A 21178-nucleotide genomic window follows, 5' to 3' on the forward strand; every position below is an offset into this window, starting at 1 on the left:
ATAAAAGAAAATTGCTGCTCGTGTATATCTATCAATTCTCTTAACCTTCCATTTACTAATCTTTTTAATATCTTGAATGCGTGCTCCAAAAGCCTTAATTCTCTATAGTTCACAGTATAACTCATCTCCGTTTTGTTTATACAGTTTAAACATAAAACTATCATCTCAGTCTTTTGTCATTTACTTTAAATTCTAGATCTTTTCCTATAGTGTGTGCACTCACCCTTTGCCTGGATTTCCCAATGCCTTAATCACTTCTATTGTTACCCCTGCAGCTTTATTTATTTTATATTTCTTTCAGCGTTCTTGGCTTCCCACTTTGATTTTGGCAATCGGTCCTTTCACTGGAGGAACATTCACCAGTTCTTCAAACTCATTATTCAGTGTTATTAGATATGAAAAATAGTCCTTTTATCGTCCCTTGAATTCCTCTTCCTCAATTAATATATTTCCATTTCAATCTATGATAATTCCAACCTCCTGCATCATGCCTGTCTTTTATTCTTGATTCTGCAATTCTGTAGATTATCTTTTCTACCTCTAACGAACACTTATCATATGACTCTCTCCTGGCTTCCCTCTTTGGAATCTCTACCTTCTTTTTATTTCCCTCATCATCCGTTCATAGTCCTCGCTTGTTTGGTAGTTATTATTTTCCTCATACCTTCTGACTTCTATCTTTTCCTTCTCAGCTATTGGAACCTCTTGAGTCCACCACCATATTTTTTTCCCGTTCCTGTTTACCACTCATCACACACACCTCTGTTGTTCCTGGCACCGCAATCTTTTTCATAACATCCCCTATCTCTCCAGGTGATTCTGATATTCCATCTACATATCTCTCATCTCTTGCTATATCCAATTGTACTTCTGAACTCTCTTGCCTTCTCCCCCTTCAGTTTCGAAGTTATGATCCTCCTATTCCTTGTTGGTGCTTTTCTTTCCTTATTGCTTTCAACTTAAATTCTGCCGCCACCAGTTTAGGTTCAGCTACAACAGATTTATTTGGAATAATCTTATAATCTGTAGTATTTTTTTTTTTTGTCTTCCTTCCTAACCAAAACATTTTTCCAGTTTAATGATTTATCAAATGACGTCTTCTGTTCTCAAACTGTGTATTCAAAACTAACAGATTCACAACTTCTGCTAATTCTAACAATCTTTCACCTTCCTGGTTTTGTCTTTCAAATCCTCTCCCTCCAAAGCCACTAAATCTCTCACCTACATGCACATTCCTGTCTCTATAGAAAATACCAATATTTTACTTCATGTAATTCTTTCTATACATTCTTCTAATTACCCCACTATATTCCTTCTTCTCCTCTTCACTACGCCGTTGCTGGAGGTACTATGTAGAGGTGATATGACTTTAAGCCTATGACCCGGCCACTGATACACTAAACGTCTGTGGCATTCTCCTGCAAATCTAGATGGAGAATAACTCCTACCTTATTTCTCATTGTATCTTCCCATGTGTAGTAAACTTTATATCCTTCTCCCAAGCTTTTCCCTTCCATTTAGTCTACTGTATACATAGAATCATAATTTTTCTTCTCTGCATAACACCAGACAACTCTCTTCCCTTTCCTCTGATGGTACCAACATTTATATTCTTTTTCGAATTCTTACTCCTTCCCAACCTCTTTAGCTCTAGTTGTAACTTCTGCAGTACCATATACATGTTTATCACTAGTTGGGGTATACTGCAGCATGTTGATTGTGGGGTACAGTCTAGCCCCATTGCATTCCATTGTCGATTCAAGATTCATTATTTTGCTTTTCCCACCGTTTGCATACTTGATTGGCTAGAACAGGGAGCAACTCTCTCCATTAATCAAGGCTTTAGACCAGCAGCAAGTTGGGTTAGCTTATCCCCTCACTGGCTGGGCTATAAACACACACACATATATGTATATACACACACATGCAAACACACACACACGCACACACACACACACACACACACACACACACATATATATATATATATATATATATATATATATATATATATATATATAATCAGAAAAACGATATTCTGAATTAGCTATTTTGTAATGCCCTCAGCATTCACCAAGGTGACGTGAGGAAACAGCAGGGCCTATCGGAACTGCGTCACAATCCTTCGCCATTCATTCCTATTTCTGGCACTCTCTTTTGCCTCTCTCACATCTATCCCCGTATCACCTGGAGATTTCTCTGCTCCATCCATCCACCCAAACCTTGTACTTCTCCCATCGACTTTTGCATTTGTCACCTTCCTCAGCAGACAGCCATTTTCCTTTTTCTGTACATGGCCAAACCACCTCAACACATTCATATCCACTATAGCTGCTAATTCATTTCTTGTTGCCGTTCTCACCCTTACTACTTCGTTCCTAACCCTATCGAGATACACCAGCCTTATTCCTAAGACTCTTCATCATGAACTCATTCAATGTTTGTCTCTCCATTAGTTTCATTCCCCACAACTCCGATCCATATATCACAGTTGGTACAATCATTTTCTCATATACAACTTTCTTTACATTCATTCCTAGCCTTCTATTCTTTACTATTCCCTTCACTACCCCTAACACTTTATATCCTTCATTCAATCTCTGACTTACATCTGTTTCCACTCCACCATTTGCAGCAACAACAGACCCCAAGTAATTAAACTAATCTATTTCTCAAGTTACCCTCTATTCAACATGACATTCAACCTAGCACCACCCTCCCTTCTCGTTCATCTCATAACCTTACTCTTACCAACATTAATTCTCAACTTCCTTCTCTCATACACCCTCCCAATCTCTGTTACTAATTTACTAAATTTCTCTTCCGAGTCTTTAATCAATATCATATCATCTGCAAACAACAACTGATTTACCTCTCACTCATGATCACTCTCATCTACCAGTTTCAATCTTCGACCAAGCACCCGAGCATTCACCTCTCTCACAACTCCATCAACAGCACATCCCCATCTCAGTCCCATGCTCACTGGAAACCACTCACTCACTTTATTTTCTATCCTTACACACGCTTTACTGCCTATGAAGAAATTCTTCTCTGGTTGCAACAACCTTTCACTAATTCCATACAACTTCATCACATTCCACACACATCACTTGCAATCCCAACAAAAATTTTTTTCACTAACTTCCACTCCTCCACTAGATCACCGGTTTCTCTTCATTTCACCATGCCATATGCCACTTCCAACCTTTCTTGATATTCATTTCATATCTCTGGTTTTCTCAACTTTTCAACCTTCACTACCAATCTTTTACTTCCCCCTCTTCATTTCCCCACCCTTTTGCTACAACTAATTTTCCTTCAACAAAAAATGATCAGACATACTGTTAACCATACCCCTAAACACGTGTAAATGTTTCAATCTTCCAAATATCCTTCATGATATCAACACATAATCTATTAATGCCCTTTCTACCACTTTTCCATTTGCCACTCTTACCCATGTATACTTGTTATTATCCCTCTTCTTGAAAAAACTACCACTTATCTCCTGTTCAACATACATATCTACCAGTATGTCACCACTTTCCTTTCCACCTGGTACGCCATACTTCCAAATGAGATCTTCTACCTCTGCAGTGCCATGGCATTTAAGTCACTCATCACAAATTCAAAATTCCTTCCCAGTCCTTCTAACCACTCAGTTAATTCATTCCAGAATTAATTCCGATCTTCACACTTCTCTCAACATGCCCATATGCACTAACAAAAGCCTAGCATGTCCTACTCAACCTAACCCTCACCCACATTAACCTAAATGATACCTCCATCCATTTCAGTACTTTATCTGTCATCCATTCACTCAGCAATAAAGCCACACCCTCTCTGGCTCTTCCCTTTTGAATCCCATATACTTTACCTGTCACTTCACCAAACATACCTTCATCTTTCCCTTTTATCTTTGTCTCACACAAGGCCAATATATCTATCCTTTTATTCCAAAACATACTTCCAATCTTACTTCTTTAACTATCTACCGAACTACATCCACACTATCAGACACCCCAAAACTAGAGTGTGGGAAGCAGTTACTCTTCCCCCAGCTCCTCTTCTTTGGCATCTTACAGGAAGTAACAATACAGGAGAGGGAATTCTTAGTCCATTCATTCTGTTCCTCTTAGTAGTCGCCTCTCACGACACACAGGGATGCGTTGGTGCTATTCTAATTGCTATCATGCTCCTGAAGTCACAGGGGCCCTTTATATATATATATATATATATATATATATATATATATATATATATATATATATATATATATATGTGTGTGTGTGTGTGTGTGTGTGTGTACGTGTGTGTGCTATATATATATATATATATATATATATATATATATATATATATATATATATATATATATATATATATATATACACACTTTAAAATTAGCCACAAATATCTCCTAAATGGAATTTGCTTAGCCTGGGAATTAAAGATTCATGGAGAAATTTGTTTAATCAAGTAGATTTGGGGCCAACTTTTTTCTCTTTATAGCGTAATGGTTATATTAGTAGAGTAGCATTTCAATTTCTAACAGCATAGGTTTGAATCCTTGAGTGGCCATAAATTCTTTTCATCAAATTAATATCCCCTAAGATGTCTGATCTTGATACAGAGTAAATTCAATATTAAGAAGTATTCGTGGCTTATATGAATAAAGCTAAATCACAAGTACAACTCTTTGTTGGAAATAATTTATTTGTACTGATATTTGGGTTATGTTTCTTTTGATTATCATAATTTTCATAGAGAAAGCTATATATGTTTGTTATGTATTTACACATGTATTATAGTCAGTAAAAGATAGCTTCAGATAGTAAAGAAGATAGATATAGATAAGATTGTTGATATGGTGTATGATGGTTCAGGAGTTACAATAAGCTGCCTGTACTAAAATGTAAGTCATACAAGTCGTCTTATCAAAGAATATAATGAAATTCGTCTTCCTTTTTATATTAGATCATCTCAGCAGCAACATCAGAGCAAGAAAACTTTCTTTAAATACAGCATCTACGCCTGGGGAATCCCCCTTATTATAGCCATAATGGCCAGGATCATGGACGTCATTAGGCCTAAAGATTTCATTCTTCCCAATTTTTTGGAGCATAAAACTTGCTGGTTCGCAGGTAAGCATCTTATCATATGATCTCTTGTATAAATGTATGTTTAGTATGTTATGAAGGCTTGTGATAGATTAGTAGAATAGTCAGCGAGTCTATATGTTTTGGTCCCGATTTTAAGTAGTACTAACCCTGTTTGCTAGGAATGGTAAGTTTACTCCTAGGCGCTGGTCAAAGATGTTTATCTTCGGGGACTTGGATAATGACCTTTCCCTAGCATCTGCAACTCATAAACGACCTGTGTTCTTTTAAACTGGTATTAGCTGTGTAGCAGGGTGTGAGGAATCTCCCGGTTTCTAAATACCGAAGACAAATTGAAAATTCGTAATTTGAATGTTGGAACTATGAAGCAGATTGGGAAGTTACAGCAAGTGGAGAATGAATTTATGCAACGTAGTTTGAATGTCTTTGTCCGAAGGAAACACGTTGTAAGGGGATTGGTAAAAAAAAGTCCGAGACCGAGGCAATAAGTGTGTGTGTGTGTGTGTGTGTGTGTTATATATATATATATATATATATATATATATATATATATATATATATATATATATATATATATATATATATATATATATATATATATATACTCAGGAAGAACAAATGGTGTTGGAAGAAAAGGAGTAGGAATGATAATGAAACCAGATGCAGGAAAGGTATAAATGGAGTGGAGAGCTGTAAATAATAGATTGTTACTTACAAAGTTTAAATCAAAGTAGTGCAATATGAGTATTATCGTTTGCTATGCACCAACAAAGGATTCCCAGTGCTAAAGTATAAGTAATGTGATGGGTGTTGAGGGTCTGGGTGAAGTTTCTAACGAAAATGGAGCATATTTTATAAGTTTTTGCTGAAGGAGGACTCAGAATAATGTAAGAAGCTGTGGAGGTGCAGATATTGGTAGTGATCACCAGCTTCTCATTGCCACACTGAAATTAAAAATAAAAGCACCCAACACAAATGTAGATAGAATACATAGGTTTAGTACAACTAAGCTTCTAGAAGATGAGCACAAGGAAACATTTGCAATTGAATGTAGGAATCAATTTGTAGTTTTAGAAACTTTAAGAGACGAAGAGCAGACAGTTAATGAAGAATGATGTGAAATTAAGAACATATATCAGTCAGTTACAAAAAGAAAACCAATGGATATCAGACGATACTTGGGATACTGTAAAAAGAGGACAAAGACAGAAACTGATTGCTGAAAGTTTCTGAGGAAGTAACGAAAATTACTAGGTAGAGCATGCTAAGTATTCCAGTCTTGATAGTGAGGTCTAAAGAAAAACTAGGAGTGACGGGAAAGAATATTTACACAGGAAAGCAAATGAGGCTAACAAAGCTATGAATTCAGGGAGTGGCTATGGTGTAAGAATTGCTCATAGAATTATTAATGAAATTTCTGATGGGTCTGAAAAGATAAAGCATATACCCATAAAAAAGAGAGATGGTTCTTCTATAACAGCAAAAGATAAAGAAAGGCAACGTTAGATGGAACACTTTAGTGAGGTCATGAATAGGAGATAGGAAGCGAATAATTTGATTGATTCACCTGAAGCTGAGGAAGACCTTGATGTTTCCATGAATGAATTCAGTTTGTTTGAAGTCGAAGCTATCATTAGAAAACTCAAGAGATGGAAAGTCCTTAGGTACGATGGAATAACGTCTGAGATGATTTTGGCTTAAAATGAAGTGACTCCATGAATACTTACAAGGTTATTCTGTAGAATGTGGCACGAAGAGGCAAAACCTGATGACTGGGAGCTAGGAGTGTTGGTGAAAATTGTCAAAAAAGGAGATCTGGCTAATTGCAATAATTACAGAGGCATCACACCTACGTCAGCTGTCATGAAAATATATACAGTAGTATACTCATTATAAAGTGACCAGAGAAAAAGATTGATGAAAAGCTGAGAGATGAACAAGCAGTTTTTCAAAAAAGGTAGAAATTGTATTGACTAAATTTTACTCTTAATACATGTTGTACAACAATGTGTAGAATATAAAAATCCACTTCTGATGGCTATTTTGGATATGAATAAGCCTTTGATAGTATGCACTGGCCAATTTTGAGGAGAGTCCTGCGTTATTACGAAGTACCTCTTAAATATTTAAATTTGATTAAGTCTGGTTATGAGCATAGAATGTCCAAAGCTAATGTTAATGGAGTCCTATCAAATTAACTTTCAGAGAACAGTGGAGTATCCCAAGGGAATGTGTTGTCACCTATGTTGTTTATCCTACTCATGGATTTTTTAATGCATAGAACAGTTGAGGATAGCGGAGAAGGATTGGACTGGATTGGTAACAGAAAATTAGCAGACCTAGAGTATGCTGATGACACTATCATTATTAGCAAAACGACACAGGACTTGCAAAGGAATGAAATATCACATTGAGGTTGGGCTCAAGATAAAGAGAAGAAAGACAGAGATGTAGAAAACGGAATATGCAATGGAAGATGGCATATTATTGGAAGGAGAAAGGATTAATTAGGTGGAATCATTTAAATATTTAAGAACTATGAATTCTAATACGGGGTCTTTAGAAATGGAGTTTGATGGAGGCTGGAAAACGTAAATCAAACAATGGGTAGGTTAATTAAAATTTGGAGATCAAATTTCCTGAAATTACATATAAAAATCAGGCTATATATCAGTTTAGTGAGATTGGTGTTACTGTATGAACATGAGTTGTGGTATGACAATGAAACAATATCCAACAGATTTTGTAGATTTGAGAAAAAAGCTACTCCGAAAAAAATTGGGAGTTAAAGGGCAGAACAGGATTAGAATTAAAACTATAGGAGACATTACACAAGGGCCTTGCGTAGATGAGATCATGAGGGGTAGATGGAGATAGTTTGGGCATGCTCTTTACAATCCCCAAGAGAGATTAGTTCACCAAACTTTCATCTGGTCTCCACAAGGCACTAGAAGAGTTGGAAGACCCAGGCCCTCATGGCTAAGGACTATGAAAAGTGAAGTAGGAAATCATGAATTGAGAAGTATTGATTTAAAAGCTCAAGATAGAGATGACTGGCGAAATGTAACCGAGGCCCTTTGCGTCAATAGGCGTAGGATGAGATGATGATGATCAGGATTTATATACCTTTTTCTGATTTGCCCCATGAATTTGCTTTACAAAATTAGTCTCCTCTCAAATTTTCACTGCATTCCACAAGCCAAGGCCTACTGGTTTCCCCCGTATGTACATTACTAACTTTTGTATGATCCCTTTTGATAAGAGGACTCTCATTACATAGTCAAGGGCACCTTTAACAGATTCTTCCATGACATAGAAGATAAGTCAGAGAAATCTTCCAAAACATTATCTTCAAGTCACTACACATTGATGAAATAAGGAATGCTCATTGTAATGCTAGTATGCACTCAAGATCAGAGCTAATAGACAAAAACTTGTAAATTTTAGGTAAGATGTGTGTAGCAAAGGAATTCTCGAAGGAAACAGATATAACAAGGGTTGCCATGTTAACAAAAACATCAATTACAGTAAGAGAAAAGTGGAGAATGTCAGTGATAAAGCGGTGAGAATTTAATGTTAGAATAGTCCTGGGGAACACGAGAAGAAATGAAAAATAAAGCAGATATTTTGATTTTGAAATCTATTACAAAAGACAGAAACCAGCCAGGTATAAAGCAATGAAATATATTTACACAGAAATGCATGGTCGAGTGTTCAGAAATATTAACTAAATAGAACGCTTGATTGCTATTAACACAAGAGGGATAATAAAAGGTTTACTGAATGTTTTCTAAAGAGGATGAAGAGACATGAGAAGATAAGCAAAAAGAACCAAGTAAATACGAATAATGAGTGGATTTCAATATAAAAACCAGTCTTTTCTCAAGATGGACTTAACAACTGAATACCTTCAATAGCGGGGTAAAAGATGATAAGGCAAAATAACGTATGAGCAAGTTCGCCAGCAAATTACTAATAAGAAGCCGGGAAAAAAAGACTTTCCAATTCTCAGTTATGCAAGAATTCTACAGTTCCTAAAACTAGGAATGAGTTGGGAGGATATAGAACTACAAATGGGAATAGCTGAGGTACGAATTAGCTGATAGATAAGATCCATTCATGGTTTTAACTTTCTCTCTATTATAACTTCTAAACTCAACTGTTCACTTTTCTGTTTCTTCTTTTAGTTCTTCATTACCTTTTCTTTCTTCAAGTTCCTCTTTTAGATGAAACGAGAGTAGGAAAAGCATTTGGTATGGATGGTGTGAGAGCTGAGATGTTGAAGTAAGGGGGTGTGACTGTACGTGTTTTGTGTTGTCAATGGTACCAGTAGATTGGGTTTGAGCATGTATTGTACCACTATATAAGGGTAAGGGAGATGTGCATGAGTGTTGTAATTCAAGGGGTATTAGTTTGTTGAGTGTAGTTGGAAAAGTGTATGGTAGAGTACTGATTAATAGGATTAAAGATAAAACAGAAAATGCAATCTTAGAAGTACAGGGTGGTTTTAGAAGAGGTAGGGGTTGTATTAATCATATTTTTACAATTAGGCAGATATGCGAGAAATATTTAGCAAAAGGTAAGGAGGTGTATGTTGTATATATGGATCTGGAGAAAGCATATGATAGAGTTGATAGGGAAGCAATGTGGAATGTGTTGAGGTTATATGGAGTTGGGGGAAGGTTGTTGCAAGCAGTGAAAAGTTTCTACAAAGGTAGTAAAGCATGTGTTAGGATAGGAAATGAAGTGAGCGATTGGTTTCTGGTGAGAGTGGGGCTGAGACAGGGATGTGTGATGTCGCCGTGGTTGTTTAACTTGTATGTTGATGGAGTGGTGAGAGAGGTGAATGCTCGAGTGCTTAGACGAGGATTGAAACTGGTAGACGAGAATGACCTTGAATGGGAGGTAAATCAGTTGCTGTTTGCAGATGATACTGTACTGGTTGCAGACGCGGAAGAGAAGCTTGGCCGATTAGTGACAGAATTTGGAAGGGTGTGTGAGAGAAGGAAGTTGAGAGTGCAAGGTTGAATGTCATGTTGAATGGAGAGTTACTTGAGGAGGTGGATCAGTTTAAGTACTTGGGGTCTGTTGTTGCAGCAAATGGTGGAGTGGAAGCAGATGTATGTCAGAGAGTGAATGAAGAATATAAAGTGTTGGGGGCAGTTAAGGGAGTAGTAAAAAATAGAGGGGTGGGGATGAATGTAAAGAGAGTTCTGTATGAGAAAGTGATTGTACCACCTGTGATGTATGGATCGGAGTTGTGGGGAATGAAAGTGACGTAGAGACAGAAATTGAATGTGTTTGAGATGAAGTGTCTAAGGAGTATGGCTGGTGTATCTCGAGTAGATAGGGTTAGGAACGAAGTGGTGAGAGTGAGAACGGGTGTAAGAAATGAGATAGCAGCTAGAGTGGATATGAATGCGTTGAGGTGGTTTGACCATGTTGAGAGAATGGAAAATGGCTGTCTGCTAAAGAAGGTGATGAATGCAAGAGTTGATGGGAGAAGTGCAAGAGGAAGGCCAAGGTTTGGGTGGATGGATGAAGTGAAGAAAGCTCTGGGTGATAGGAGGATAGATGTGAGAGAGGCAAGAGAGCGTGCTAGAAATAGGAAAGAATGGCGAGCGACTGTGACTCAGTTCCGGTAGGCCCTGCTGCTTCCTCCGGTGTCTTAGATGACCGCGGAGGTAGCAGCAGTAGGGGATTCAGCATTATGAAGCTTCATCTGTGGTGGATAATGGGGGAGGGGGGGATGTGGCACCCTAGCAGTACCAGCCGAGCTCGGTTGAGTCCCTTGTCAGGCTGGGAGGGACGTAGAGAGAAGAGGTCCCCCTTTTTGTTTCATTTGTTTGATGTCGGCTACCCCCCAAAACTGGGGGAAGTGCTTTGGTATATGTATGTATGTATGTATATTCCTCTTTTCTATGACTGTACTATTTCTTTTGTTTTACATTTATATCCTACTTCCTCTTTCAGTTCTTTCTTGTTCTTTGTCGCTTCTCTTTCCCATTTACTCATCGGCTTCCTTTACCGCTTCCTTTTCGTTTCTTTGTCACGTCACGTCATCTAGTTGCGGTAAAAGGACGTTAGTTGTACACTCACAGACACTAAGACATTATTCATCTTTAATACGAAATTGTATTCCAGTTCTTTGTCTTATTGCTTCATGTATAATTCAGATCTATATAAGTAGTTTAACCACTTTAGTTCTTTGGTTGTTCTGCATATAATTGGATTCCTTTTCTTTGCTTGGTGTATTGTGATTCATGATTATATTCGGCATGTATTTACAAGAGGCTTTCATTACCCAAGTGAGCGAATTCTTCATAGTTAACTTAGCGTGGGATCTTGTTTTGGCAGTAAAGTTAGATGCTGAAATCATTGAGTGTATGAATATATATAGGCTTGTGAGTGTAATGTTACTGTAATAGATAAGGTAATGAACTTTAATGTTTTAAATATGCACCTAATTGCATACTTCTTTTCTAAGTAACTGTGATAAGAGTTCATCTTGCATAACCAATTAATTTTTCTAGTTTCAGGAAATGCAGAATATTGGCTTTACTTTTCCGGCATCATTTTCATATTATTAGTGGTCAATCTCTTCTTCTTCATCCATGTTGCTGTAACATTGGCGCGCAAATTTCAGCAGAGGCATTCAGTGTTCGACGGTAGTAATAGTAGATCCAGCAACACAAACAAGACCAAAACTCAGTAAGTTAGTTTATTTCTGTTTCAAATCCTTATTTCTTGAATGAGAGAGAGAGAGAGAGAGAGAGAGAGAGAGAGAGAGAGAGAGAGAGAGAGAGAGAGAGAGAGAGAGAGAGAGAGAGAAATTCGCTGAAATAATTGAATATGTGACAATTATATATATTCGATTATAATTATATTCTTAAAGATTTTGTCACACTCATGATGTGGGGAACTAATAATACTTTTTATTGTCCCTAGAGCATTGCTATACGTGAAACTTTTCATCGTTATGGGAGTCGTCTGGATCGCTGATGTCATTTCTAGCATTGCACACCGAAACTCCTGTTCAAATTATTGGTAAAAATTTTATTCTTTTGACAGTTTCACTAACTTTTTTTTTATTTCGTGTCAATGACCATAGTAGTAGTAATACCGGGTTTTACCATGTCAATCTGTGGCGTCAATAAACCTATATGTTACTGTTTATCTTCTGTTTTTTTTATTTTATTTATTTATTTATTTATTCATTTATTTTGTAGGGATGGGGGAGAGGCGGGTGGGTTGAATTGTCTTACTGAAGCTAGACTGAAGTCTTTTGAATATTTTGAAAATAACTGTTGAACAGCCTAAAGCGCGAATATTTCTCAAAATGGATCTATTTTACATATTTAGATTCTTTTCTTCATGTGGATAACCAAGTGTAGAGAGTTTTCTTATAAGTTCATATGTCACAATAATGACAGTTTTTGAAATATTTGATAGTTGCTCCAACGTGTTCGTAGACTGAATAAATTACAGTAAAACATTCTGGTAATTTCTATAATGGTAAATTTTAATATCACTAAAGGATTATAAATTTGTTCATTGTTAAATCAGAAAACTGGATACTCCTGAGATAAGAGGCTCGCTCAATGCTTCAACATAAATAATGATTTATACGATGATGTAAGAAATGGTGAAAAATTATATTAGAATAATACTAAAAAATCTTAACCGAGTTGCTATAATATTTCAATGGCTTATTATTTTCATTTTATTTTTTAAGTTTAGTTTATGAGATTAGTAGCTTTGCATTTTAAGCTTGAAATAAGTTTTGTCTTGAAAACGTTCTTACTGATTGTAACCTTGGTTGAAATAGAATCAGGCAATTATTCAATACTAGTAATTTTTCATGTCTGTATAAGTATTTTCTGAGAGCCTTTTACTGCTGCTGGAAAGAATCTTTTTTTTTCTTTAATCCAGAGACTGACTTTTACGGGATATTATTTTCCATTTTTAATTTCTGTATAGGCTTCAAGATAGTTGTTACGACCACAAGCTTTCAACCAGCAGATTCATACTGCTACAGTATTTGCTATTGGTGTTTTGTCGTTCATGCTGCTGTTGTTGTTGAGAGATCAAGAAATATTTATTTCATCTGTTTGATTACGCTCTGGAAATTCAAAATTATTTCCATAGCTCCGTTTTCCCCGTTAGCCTTAATTCAATTCAAGCTGAATATCTTTCTTGTAATATATTAATGGACTTCAATCATTATTTTTACCCTATGCGTTTTTTGTAGTTCAACTTTCCATTTCAGGATTGCTTTTGACATCATTAACTCCCTTCAAGGCGTTTTCATCTTTATTGTAGCCGTCTGCAACAGGGATAATATGAAAAAGGTGAGGCTTTCAGTGCGAAAGTATTTTGTGCTTTACGGAAACGCTGTCTAAGAATTCTATGCTTTTAATGGCACCAAGGAAGACACCAGAACGGTAAGTTGTGAGTGATTCATTTTTAAAACCCTGTATGGTGAATTGCACTCATCATCATCATCATCTCATCCTACGCCTATTGACCCAAAGGGCTTCGATTAGATTTCGCCAGTCGTCTCTATTTTGAGCTTTTAATTAAATACTTTTCCATTCATCATCTCTGACTTCCCGCTTCATAGTCCTCAGCCATGTAGGCCTGGGTCTTCCAACTCCTCTAGTGCCCTGTAAAGCCCAGTTGAAAGTTTGGTGAACTAATTTCTCTTGGGATGCGCGAAGAGCATGCCCAAATCATCTCCATCTACCCTTCACCATGATCTCATGCACGTATAGCACTCGAGCAATCTCTCTTATATTTTCATTTCTAATCCTGTCCTGCCATTTTGTAATGCGTAGAATGGTTGGGGATGGTGGAGAAGGATTGGACTGGATGGGTAATAGAAAGTTAGTTGACCTAGACCTAGAGTATGCTGATGAGGCTGTACTTATTAGCAGAACACCACAGGATTTGCACTGCTTGCTTACCAGAATACAAGAAATATCACAGGAAGTTGGGCTCAAGATAAATAGAAGAAAGAAAGAGATGATGAGAACAGAATATGTAATGGGAGATGGAATATTATTGGAAAGATAAAGGATTAATGAGATAGAATAATTTAAGTATGATCTCTGATACAGGGTCTTTAGAATTGGAGTTTGATTAAAGATTGAAAAAAGCAGATCAGACAATGGCTAGGTTAAGAACATTTGAAATCAAATAGCTCGAAGTTATTTATAAAAGTCATGTATATATATATATATATATATATATATATATATATATATATATATATATATATATATATATATATATATATATATATATATATCAGTTTAGTGAGATCGGTGTTACTGTATGGACATAAGTCATGGCATCTAAGTGAAACGATCTCCAACAGATTTAGTAGATTTGAGAACAAAGCCCTCAGAAGAATATTGGGAGTTAAATGGCAGGACAGGATTAGAATTGCACTACCTGCTTACAAATTGATGCTTTCAAGGCAGAAATACGTAATTTTATCAATTACTGATTTTACGTTTTCTTAAATTTAGCTTTTATTTAGCTAGCAAGTCGAATAAGAGTTCCATAACATAAATCATACACTGATTTAGTTGGAAATTACATTATTGCTAATTTTTTTATCCATTACAGCGATTATTTGCTTTGTAAATAAAGAAAACAGTTTCTACTTAAGTAAATGTCAAAGTTGTTTTAAATCATGTGGTAGAAAAAAATGATTATTTTTTTTTGACAAAAAATCGTTCTACAATACATAACTGCCCACTATATTCTGTGGCTGTTTGTATACATTTACACTTAAAATGTCGGGTTTTAGAGTAGGTGTAATATTACGGGTCATATGCCATTAAATAAAGTTGAGATGAAAGACAATTTTTATAATAAAGAATGAATGTATAAATTATAGAAAAATGTGTACAAGTTCACAATGTGGAGATATTAAAGACTTTGCAAGTTATTAGTAAGAGAGAAATTTTTAGCAGTCTAAACATCTCGATGCATAAGCTTTTTGGGAATAAAATTTTCTTGTATTCGTGTCTTACTTTATGTATTCTACGAGGGAGCAACTCTTTGTCTTTTCTTATTATAAATATGTGTTGGGACGAAGCGCAAAGCTTATATTTATTGGTGAAGAAACATTAGCTTGATGGAGCTGTGTATCGTCTTTCGTAACAACAAAATTTCCATTGCATAACGTTTTTATTGAAATAAACATGTCAAAGTTGACAGCCCTACGAGCTGAAATTCTCCCAACTCAGCAATATATGATTGTCACCGTTCACATCATTGTACATCTCTAAAGTCAAAAATGTAACAGTCGCAGCCTGGCGTTCCGTAGATCAGAGCTCCCAGAGTTAACTTATCTCTTATGAATAGTAAAATCTTAGCTGAAATGGGATTTTGTTTTTAAAGAGATAGATTTTGGCATAAGATACCAGTTCTTTTGTGGGAAAACTATGTTGTAGATAATCAAATAATTTTGTCTGATCTGTATTGAATGCTCTATTCCTATACGAGGGTATTTTATCTTAGATTTAGAGTAGCAAGCTTGTTTTCGGTTAATAAACAGGATGCAAAGCCATCAATGCAGTATCAGTGAATGCTAGAATATTTCACTTTGTATATAATATTTTCGTTCTCATCATTTTCATCATGGCAACTAATTATTACCTAACGGGAGGATATATATAAAAACATATATGACCCACGACATCTTTATTTAGTAACGTTTCGGCTCCTTCTTGAGTCATTTTCAAAACATATAAAGCAGATGAAAGCCTTACAAATAAATTATAAAACAAAATCATATTAATATGGTATACAATGAACTTAACTAAAATGATGTTATGTGGTATATACGCTTTTAAATTCCAAACTTTATTAAAATTTCCTGGTTGAACTTCTATGTTTATTATGATAATTATTTTCTCAATATTGTTTGCTGATATTATTCCTGTATGTCATTATAATATTACCCACTGGAGAGTTTTCTTAATATTAGGTTCTTTTTCTCTTCAGTTTGCGATATCAACAAAGAGAACTATCTGTCCTCAAGCGTTAAAAATCAAAGAAACTAGTGTGCACATCAAATTCTTAAAAGTAATGTTTTAAAAGAAATATATAACCAATATTTTCCCATTCCTCTGCAGTTCCGCAGTGCCTGGAACCCACGCCTGGAAAGCGTGCGGACGAAGATCTCGACCATCAGAGGAAAATCGCCCATTTCCAAGCGAAGGAGAACTGACGTAAGCCTCGCTACTTCCGAAACTTCCAGGAAAACTTCGGTGACTTCTCTGCCTCGAAAAATCTCAAGCACTTCTGTGCCCCACTTCTCTATGCAGCAACAAGAGAGCGGCCATCGGGATCTGAGACATTGTAGTCCTCCTCCCAGGAAAATTTCTGCTGCCTCTAACATCGAGTCCTTTCCCATGAATCCAATTGAAGAATAGAGAGGTTTATACATAATATCTTTACGAGAAGTAATCCTTTGATACTGTTTATTTCCATGACTCTAACTGCAAGGAACATTGTACCATTGATTATAAATCCCTCGTGGATTTTTAGTTATGACAAAAGGTACTGACAATTTGGTTGATGACTTGGAGTTATAGCCTAACAGTGTATTATTCAAGACTTCAATATTTGCAGAATTTATTCAGGGTAGCTGCTAATGTTCATGCTTACCAATTAGAAACTTCTATGTATAAAATTTTCCGAGTCAAATGCTGTTCAAATGCATGCTGTTTCATATATGATATTTTTGGACCAGTTAACCACGCATTAAAGCCAGAGGTAGGAAAAGAAGATATTTGAGAACATGAATTTAATCTAACTTCTAAAGAAGAACTGGTCATGATTGTTCATTTTAAACCATAGGAGTAAATAAGATACACAATTCAAGTAAGTTCTGACTTATTTTGACACGGACTTTCTAGAAAATAAGCAAATTATTTAAGATAAATGCAATATATGTTTGCACATTTTGACTGTTAGAAAAGTTCATATGGTAGATAATGGAAGATTCATAGCATTTATAAGTGCATATTATCAACCTCGTTTGTGTAGTAATATTGATTTCATATATCATATCTAGCCGGTTGCGACTTCTCATGTTACCGATATCATAATAGAGTAACTTGGTGTAGTTATGTTCTTGTGTTTAACTCTTGGTATCCTTTTTGAATAAACTGCATTCCACGTTTACGCAAAAAGGGACAAAAAAATAATAAAAGTAAGTGAAAATCCTTCGTTGCCTCATTTTTTTAAAATTGATTAGCGTTATTTTGGAATTAGGTCTTGAAAGGAAGTTAATAAGCAAAATATTTTCTAATTGTCTCTCATTATGGGTTTCATATGTGGAGTCTCCATTAATTACCTAATGCTCAGTGGCCTTGCGAGCCACTGAACTGAATAATATGCATTATTATCATCGGAGTTTGTATTGGAGACAAAGTGAATAGGTCACCATAGTTGACCGAAATTAAGCATTGAACGGTAATATCTTAATATTCAGTCTATACAGGTTTTAAACCTACTTTCTTGCTAGTTTTAATGAATTCAGTATAAGGATTGTTTGAATTTGTGGTATAATTGACATGTAATCATATACTAATTATTATTCTTAACAATTCTCTTAGGAATTATGATATATATATATATATATATATATATATATATATATATATATACATATATATATATATATATATATATATATATATATATATATATATATATATATATATATATATATATATATATACAGAGAGAGAGAGAGAGAGAGAGAGAGAGAGAGAGAGAGAGAGAGAGAGAGAGAGAGAGAGAGAGAGAGAGAGAGAGAGAGATTTAAATTTACAAGAACAGAATCTCATTATACGTGTATTATTTTCATATGATTTTCATAGGGTGAGGTATAAAGACACTTAAGAATTACAATTGAAATTAAAGGGGATTCTTAATTGAAAATATAAGTTCCTTTACAATCTCTGAAGGATCATGATCTCATTCGTTATGGAATAGAAAATAGATTATAATCATCTACTGTACAGTTTTTTTATGTGCAAATGAAATGCATATGTCTTAGGTAATAAGAATATACATACAACTTATAGCCTATTAATTTTTGAGACAAACTGATCATATATCTACGATTCATATATAAAAAAAAAAGATTGCTGCCTTTATAATTTATAATTTATGTAGTGAAAATTGATAATGTTTTATGATTAATAGATCATACAGAAAGGTGAAGTATGTGTTTATAATTCATAGCCTATAAAACAATGTGATTTTTTTTATATAATTCAAAGGTTGTACAGAAAATAAGATATGAAAAATTTCTTTATGACTGAAAGTTTAGTCAGAAAATATGAAGAATACCTTTACAACTTACAGCTTATATGGGAAATAGGATATCAGGACAATTACCCCCCCGTGGACAGTTACCCCCGAGGACAATTACCCCCTAGGACAATTGCCCCCCTAGGACAGCTACCCCCCAGGACAACTCATTTTATAAATGGTTTAAAATAATAAAAATAAAACTAATATAACAAAATTTAAAGTATTTTTAATGTATAAAAAATCATTTAAATACAAAATTCGTAAATTCGCTCTAATTAACTACTCTTTAGTACAATTATATAGTTTCTGAAATTGTTTATAAACTAAAACTGTTGTTGCTCTCTAAACTACTCTTTAGTACAATTGTATAGTTTCTGAGATTGTTTATAAACTATTTTTTTTTTCAATGGTTTCAAGAAAAATTTCTTTAATTTACTTCCTTGGCATTACTTTTCTTGGTATTTAGTGAAACGACCAATATCCCCTAAGCAACATGGAATTTATCAGAAGTTTTAGAGGAAAAGACATACAAGTGCTTGATATATATATATATATATATATATATATATATATATATATATATATATATATATATATATATATATAAAGCAGAAAGACTTGGCAAATGTATTGTGTCTTTTGAGTGTGAAGAAAGAAGAAACAAAGCCAGTTGCAAAGCTAAAGTAGAAGTTCATATTCCACGAAGTGAAGTTGTTGGTACTCTTCATAATCACACCCATGCACCATCTAAAGCGAAAATTGATGCTGCGAAAACTATCCAAAGAGTCAATATGAGAGCCATCAGAACAGAAGGAACAGCGCAGCAAATACTTTCCGAGGCTTATGGAAGCATTGATGAAGAAACCGGAGCAATTCTACCACCAATTCATCATTTAAGACGTAATATTAGACGACATCGACAACGTTTATCTTGCTCACGGCCATTGGATTTAAATGCCCAGGAACTTGTTCTAACAGATGAATATACCAAAACACAAGATGGTCAAGATTTTCTGCTTTTTGACTCTGGGACAATTGACAAAAGAATTCTGATCTTTGGAACACAGAAAAACTTGGATTACTTAAGTATGCAAATGTATTTATATACATTAACATTATTTTAAATGTTGTTATATTAGTTTTATTTCAATTATTTTAAACCATTTATGAAATGAGTTGTCCTAGGGGGGTAATTGTCCTAGACTATACACTATATATTTGTAAATCATAACTAATAGGGGAACTATGAAATATGTCTTTATAATTCATATATCTTACAGAAAATATATCGAAAGAGTATGTAGTCCTTAACATATAAAGAATTATAATAAAATTTACATTTCATAGCTTATACCGAACAATTGAAAGAAAACAGATAATATTTTCAAGTTTTCTACATAGGCTATATATGAAATATGAAAAATATCTTTATAATTCATAGCTTTTAGACTAGAAGAGATTAAGGAGGATGTCTTTAGTACTCATATCTTTTACAGAAATATAGATGTCGTTATAATTCATATATTTTACAGAAAATATAGAAAATAACTTTATAATGCATATCCTGTACAGAGAATATGAACGATGTCTTTGTAATTCATATTTTTATAGAAAATATAGAGTATATCATTATATTCATCATACAGAATATAAAGAAAATCTTCATAATTCAAAGCGTTGAAAGAAGATATAAAAAATGCCTTTGTAACTCAAAGTTTATATGGGAAATATGAAGAATGTAATTGTAATAATATTTCATATAGGAGAAAAGTGTAATGATGTTTTAGTCTATCGCTCCTCTCTCATACACGTAGCCAGTTATTTATTGCCTGCCATACTACCTGTACATTTATAGAATTAAACTTGTCTTTTCGAAATCTATATATTGGATTTTATTTTTACGAATTAAAGAATATTTTCCTCTTATTTTATTTGTTTTGTTGTTGAATGTCCAAAAGAATTTAATTGTCAAAGTTTTGTGGATATAATAATGATAAACTATTGTATAGTTATAATATAGATTAACAATCTGATGAGGCTAATAATGACATAATCATAATCTTCAGACATTTAATATATATGTACCATATTCTAGCTTCCATTGTTTTATATCCTTTCATGGATGCCATGGATTAAAACTATCAAGATAACAGCCAGTATATTTTAAGCAATTGTTACATAAACATATACATTTTTTTATAATATGTTTGATTCTTACCTGGTAAGCACTTTTTACTAAAAGTAGGTACAGATCTATAAAACTCTCTCTCTCTCTCTCTCTCTCTCTCTCTCTCTCTCTCTCTCTCTCTCTCTCTCTCAATTTTTAAGGGATTGTAGAAGTTTAAATCATCTTCTTATTTTCTTTAATCACTGAAAATAATCACTGTAGCCTAAAATACCTGTTATTCTCATAAATGAATTCATAGACGCCTGTCGGTTTCAAATGTTAATTTCTGGCAAGTGATTAGACTGTCTTCTTGAAGCATTTAAGTTAAAAAAAAATAAAAAAGTGATATCGCCAGTTTTGAAAATAAATTTCTGATATTTAACTCTCAAATTTAAATTCTGGCTAAAACCAGCCACCCGTTGAGATGCTACCACTAGGGATCCTTCTCTCTGGTTACGGTTCATTTTCCCTTTGCCTACATACACAGCGAATAGTCTGGCCCATTCTTTACTTATCTTCCTCTGTCCTCATACACCTGACAACA

At 34.5% G+C, this 21178-nt stretch overlaps 1 protein-coding gene across 5 annotated transcripts in view; it reads left to right on the forward strand.

Moving 5' to 3' along the window:
- LOC137618122 (G-protein coupled receptor Mth-like) overlaps positions 1-17747 on the forward strand; it is a 157686-nt gene extending 139939 nt beyond the window's left edge. For 3 of the 5 annotated variants that reach the window (XM_068348131.1, XM_068348132.1, XM_068348130.1), the window contains 5 exons: positions 4981-5147; positions 11657-11834; positions 12072-12170; positions 13393-13474; positions 16274-17746. In XM_068348131.1, coding sequence (XP_068204232.1) covers positions 4981-5147; positions 11657-11834; positions 12072-12170; positions 13393-13474; positions 16274-16573 — 826 coding nt within the window. In that variant the 3' untranslated portion in view covers positions 16574-17746. Of the gene's footprint in view, positions 1-4980; positions 5148-11656; positions 11835-12071; positions 12171-13392; positions 13568-16273 lie in introns of all 5 variants that reach the window. The other 2 variants (XM_068348134.1, XM_068348133.1) reach the window with 2 other exon arrangements.
- Positions 17748-21178: the final 3431 nt, after the last annotated feature.

Source organism: Palaemon carinicauda, chromosome 24, assembly GCF_036898095.1.
Source record: "Palaemon carinicauda isolate YSFRI2023 chromosome 24, ASM3689809v2, whole genome shotgun sequence".
Classification (NCBI taxonomy): Eukaryota; Metazoa; Arthropoda; class Malacostraca; order Decapoda; family Palaemonidae; genus Palaemon; species Palaemon carinicauda.